Consider the following 5,656-nt stretch of genomic DNA (forward strand, 5'->3'; position numbering starts at 1 on the left):
AGTATGCAGAATGATTTCAAGGCAAGTGTCTCATTGTGAAGCTAATAGCACTTCCTGACAGAATTTTCAGTGAAGGATTTAAAACATACATAAATTTTTGGTGTTTACACTAGCTAATGGCCTGGAAAATCAGGGAAACAAAGCATCATACTGAGTCAAACTATTTTTGAGGATATTAGAGAGGAAAATATATTAAAATAATCTGGGAAAATAAATTCTTAAATTCTGTAGTAGTCCTGTAACTTAATTTCAAACAGGAAATGATAGTTTCTTTTTGCATGTGAGTCATTTTTGACTGCAAGAAATGGTAAATCCCCAAGAATAGAGAGAAAGAATGAGTTTATAATGACAGTTTGTCGTCAGAGTGTCAGATGCTTGTTCAGAGTAAATTCTCAAGACCATTTTACATGCTCAGAAACATAGGACAGTTATATCATATAATGCATTACAGGTATAAAACAAAACATGGAACTATAAAGAGAGATGCTGAATGAAATGCATTTTTCTGTTGTGAGTGGAATGTGTGAAGCTTTGAATTACTACTGTAGGATGATCTATCACAGAACTCAAAGAAATTTTGGTCATATGTAAAGGCTGTTACTGGCACAAAAGTTAGTGTCCAGACATTCATGGATGATACGGGAACTGAATTTGTGGATGGTTCAGTCACCACAGACACCTACTGCAGCGGCAACACCACAGACAGATTGGCAATGTGGGTTGCTGACTCCACTGCAAAGTCTGGCTGACACAAGAGTGTTTAAAAGCAAGTACCACAGTTGAGAGCAACCACGTAGGTGTGGCCAATGGCTATCAGAGGCCATCGACCAGCAGTAGAGGAATGGGGCATGATGATCAACAAACTATTTCCTGGCAATGATGTGGGTGCAAATAGTCCTGGAAATATCCTTCTGCTAGATAAGCCAGCGCTAGACCATTCAGCAGGCAGTTATCAACTAGCTGAGTGCATAGAAGATCAGCCGGTACAGCGGTATGCCACCTCAATCGTCCTCTCTTCCACAATGATTGGGATACATCATTTCCATCGTGTTAGGCTATCTACCAGCTGCTAACAGCTGACCTCAACATGGAAGAGTTGTGGGAGTATAGAGTCAAAGGGAACTCCGACCATAGGAATTAGTTGTCGTTTGCTTGATTCGCAGAAGGGATCCTTATTGTTTTTTTGGATTTGAAGAAGGTGTTACTGTTTTTGGTTTATTGTAGTCTCCTTAATAAAAAAAAAGTTGGCAAAATAAGTTGATTCTTGTTCTGTAGATTTAGCTGTTGCGACAAGTTTGTTCGAATTTCTGTGTGGCTCCATTGTTTGTTCCCATGGCTGAAGTTATTTCAGGTTTAGATGTGCTACCAGCTTGCGTTCTTGAGCTGTTGGATCATAGGCAACATGTGAATGAACTTCTGATTCAGCATCAGCAGGCTTTGAGTAGTGTTCCTTCGGGGGTTCCGGAGTTGCCCGCTCCTGCCGCATTCTCGCTGTTTAACAAGTCTATTGAACTGCGGAGTAATTATGTGGCTCACTTGGAACAATATTTCCTTGCCCATGGAATCATCAACACTGGCCAGTAGTGTGCATTTCTTCTTCCCTATTTGGGTCATGACATTTATCCCTTAGTGCAGCAGTTGCATCCGGAGGTAGAACCCCATGCCCTCCCTTACAAACAGCTGACTGCCAGTTTAGCAGGGTATTTTGATACCCAGGTTCACATCACGGCAGCTTACCACACATTCTTCAGCTGTCAGAAGCTTCTATCACGGATTTACAGGGACTGGATCACTTGCCTTATGGTTCGGCCCTCGTTCACGACATGATTCTGGTCCATGCTCCTAATGATGCCCTGCAAATGGATACGTTGAAGCTGAAGGATCACTCCTTGGACACGTATCTGTTGGTCATTTGTGCCCATGAACAGTCTTCCTGTTCGTCTGTGGCACTCCACGCCTCATCACAGGTCTTTGCTACATGGCCACTTGTCGTCGCTTGGAGCCACAGTCTCCGGAGCAGTGGCCGTGCTGATGGCCGACGGTGGGCACCCCACCGCCACGCACTCCTCCAATCCAGGTTATGGGTTCTTGGGCTCAGCAGTGTCAGAGGTTGCCCTCTTGTTATCAATGCCTTGTTAGGCACCAGCGCCATAATTGTCGTTTCCAGTGGGTGGTCTATTCTGCCCGTGGGACGAAGGGTTATCAGGTTGATGTTTGCCACTCCTCTTCATTAATGGAGGTGGATCTTAGTGTTGTACCCTCCAGACTTGGTCTTAGAGGATTTGGACTAGCGGCCAAGGGTGTCATCTGTCCAGATGGTCTTCCCACACAAGGCGGTGTCCGTCGCTCTGACGGTCCAGATCAGTGGGATTCCTCTTCATTTCCAGCTGGACACAGAGTCCTTGGCTACTATTATTGATGACGACTCTCACTGCCACTTGGGTGGTCTGACGCTCCACCCGTTTCCTTGCCCCTTGAAGAGCTATAGCAATGACATTATCTGCGTGCAGGGGTGGTTTCTGGTGCAGGTGCAGTGTCCCTCTCATGATGTCACTGCCAGAGTTTTGGTCCTACTCACCCCCACAGCCACTAATCTGTTGGGGATGGATCTTTTTCATTCTCTTGTCCTTGAGATCCATGATTTGGACCCAGCAGTCCAAACTGTGTCCCCTGACACTCTTTTACAGGAGATTTCTGATTTCTTCCCGGATGTCTTCTCTGATGCTTCTCCAGAGGTGTCCGATTTCAAAGTGCACGTCGAACTACTTCCCCTGCCAGTTCCCAAGTTTCCCAAGACTCATTCAGCGCCTTTTGCTCTGCGAGACACCCTACACAAGGAACTGAGTCACCTGGAAGAGGCGGGAGTTCTGACATCGGTTCACCACAGTCACTGGGTTTCACGTGTTGTCATCCTCAAAAAACTGAATGGGTCCCTCCGGGTAAGTGCCGATTTTAAGACCACTGTCAATGCCCAGTCTATTATTGACTCTTACCCTATCCCAAAGGTTAATGATATTCTGTCCAAGTTGGCAGGTGGAAAGATCTTCGCCAAGATTGATCTTAGGGAAGCATACCTCCAGCTGCTGGTTGATGCTCCCTCTCAAGAGGTCCTTCTCATCAAGACTCCCCTTGGGCTCTTCTGGTACAACTACCTGCCCTTTGGGATCGCCAGCACTGCAGCCATCTTTCAACACTTTATGGAGTCTGTGAATCTTTGATGACTTTTTGAGGTTGTGCAGGCTGCAGGGTTGCAGTGAAACAGGGCCAAATGTCAATTTTTGTGTCACAAGTGACCTATCTCGCCCATGTCTTGAGTGCCACAGGAATTTGCCCAATGCCGCAATACCTCAAGGCCATTCAGCAACTCCCGCCACCAACAAATGTCTTCCAGCTTTAATCCATCTTGGGTGAACTCACCTATTAGCTGCATTTCATTCCACATGCTGTGGCTCTGGTGGAGCCTCTGCATTGCCTGCTTCGTAAGGATGTTCCCTGGACCTGGTCGCCAGAATGTGATCGGACTTTCCAGCATCTCAAATCTGCTTTTCTCGCTGCATGGTGCCTCGTCCCATATGACCCTGCCAAGCCTTTATTTTGGCCACTGATGCATCGGATTATAGGCTGGGGGCTGTGTTGTTTCATATCTTTGAGGTGTTGAGCGCCCAGTGGCTTTCACCTCGAAAATCCTATCACATGCACAGTGCACCTATAGCCACATCAAGAAGAAGGCCTTAGCCATCATATTTGGTTTCAAGATGTTCCATGACTTTAGCTACCGCCATCAGTTCATGCTCTACACGGACCACAAGCCCTTGGTCTCCATGTTCGGCACCACATCTGCCATCTCTACCTGGAATTTTCGCCGCTTGTAGCAGTGGGCAATGTTCCTTGCAGGGTACACCTATGACATACATTACCAGACCACAGCCCTCCATACCAATGCCGATCTTCTTTCTCAACTTCCTGCGAGGGTGAATTCCAACTTCCATGCTGATTGGGTTGCTTCTTTCCATCTGGATGACGCGGCCTCCTCCACCATCGTCACGTTGTACTGAATGCCCAGCTCATCAAATGGCTCTGAGCACTATGCGACTTAACTTCTGAGGTCATCAGTCGCCTAGAACTTAGAACTAATTAAACCTAACTAACTAACCTAAGGACATCACACACATCCATGCCCGAGGCAGGATTCGAACTGCGACCGTAGCGGTCGCTCGGCTCCAGACTGTAGCATCTAGGACCGCACAGCCACTCCGGCTGGCCCCAGCTCATCACACAGCACATGCTGTTGGAGTCAGTTGTCCAGACGATTCTGCATCACCTTCAACACGGGTGGCCCTCTGATTGTCGACAGGTGGTGGACCTAGGGGTTTGGGCTTACTGGCCTCACTGCTATGACTTTTCTGTCCACGATTGGGTTCTTCTTCTCCCAGGGGACACTGATTGTTGGCATATCATGATACTGTCCTCCATCCATCAGCGGGTCCTCGTGCTCCTACATGTTGGGCGCATTGGGGGATCATCCTGACGAAGTGCCTCACCTGCCGACATGTCTATTGGTGGAGAATAGACAGTGACATCACCCACATGATGGGTTCCTGCTCCTCCTGTGAGTGTCAGCTGTTGGCACCACCATGACGCCTGCTCCCACGGCCTCCGACTGCCTCCCTATGGTCCTGGCATAATCTGGATTTTGCGGGTCCATTCCTAGGGTCCTACTGGCTCATTTTGGTGGACACCAGTTGTGGTTGTCTGTACATCACATGCATGTCCTCGACGAACGCCGCTCATGCCATTCAAGTCTCCTCTCATATTTTCGCCATCGAGGGTCTACAGAAGGTGATTGTGATGGACAATGGCCCACAGTTCATGTCGGCAGAGTTTGGTTCTTTCTGTGGTACGTCTGGCATCCAGCTGCTGTGGGTTGGTTGAAAGATTTGTCTGCACGTTTAAATCACAGATGGCCAAACTGTATCAGCATCACTCACAGGCAGCTTCCTGTCTACTTATCATTCATCTGGTCACCATGGGTCCTCTCCTGTGGAGAAGCTGCATGGTCACCCTCATTGGATGCCCTTGTCACTCCTGTTTGCTGCTTCCCCTAGTCCGGCCACTCCGGTCTCATTGTGACTGTGGTTCTCTCCACAGGATCCAGTCTCGGTGTTGGTGTTTCCCAAGGGCCGTCCCTGCTGGGTTCCCGCCAAGGTCTCCACGCTTCTCAGCCACACCATGGCAACTGTCATCTTCGATGATGGTTCCCTCTGTCAAAAGAACTTCGACTAGCTATGGCACCATCTTGGGCTGACCCCAGGACTGCCATTGTCTCCGGCACTGCACCTTGACTCTGCTTCTGGGAGACTGGGGGTTCATTAGATTTCCCTTCACCGCTGCCACCATCACAGCTGCCACTGTCATAGCAGCTGCCAACGTTGCAGCCATCACCACTGCCGCTGCCATCATCACCAGATTTCGCAGAGTCTCTGTGGGTGGGTCACTCACCTATGGATGCCAATGAGTCTCCCCCAGCACCAGCACCTCCGCCGCCACATGTGGTCTCGTTCAACTAGCAGAAACTGGGACCAACATTGAGATGTGCCTTCACCATGCCGCTGGGAGGGGTGGGGAGGAGGACTGCTGCAGCCACCACAGACACCTA

The 5,656-nt window shown here is 48.7% G+C and overlaps 1 protein-coding gene across 1 annotated transcript; it reads left to right on the forward strand.

The window, feature by feature from the left end:
• The first annotated feature begins 2,315 nt into the window (after positions 1-2,315).
• LOC124550756 lies at positions 2,316-5,283 on the forward strand. Its single transcript, XM_047125479.1, has 2 exons — positions 2,316-2,858; positions 5,149-5,283. Exons 1-2 carry the CDS (start codon positions 2,316-2,318, stop codon positions 5,281-5,283), a joined length of 678 nt encoding a protein of 225 aa, XP_046981435.1.
• The last annotated feature ends 373 nt before the right edge of the window (positions 5,284-5,656 follow it).

This window comes from Schistocerca americana, chromosome 9 (assembly GCF_021461395.2).
Source record: "Schistocerca americana isolate TAMUIC-IGC-003095 chromosome 9, iqSchAmer2.1, whole genome shotgun sequence".
Taxonomy (NCBI): domain Eukaryota; kingdom Metazoa; phylum Arthropoda; class Insecta; order Orthoptera; family Acrididae; genus Schistocerca; species Schistocerca americana.

What these genes read in the sequence shown, in the direction of transcription:
- LOC124550756 (XM_047125479.1), top strand. Translation starts at nt 2,316, where the DNA reads ATGGTCTTCCCACACAAGGCGGTGTCCGTCGCTCTGACGGTCCAGATC. An exon ending in AACTGAGTCACCTGGAAGAG is followed by an intron (nt 2,859 to 5,148) that starts GCGGGAGTTCTG and finishes TTCTCTCCACAG; the next exon opens with GATCCAGTCTCGGTGTTGGT.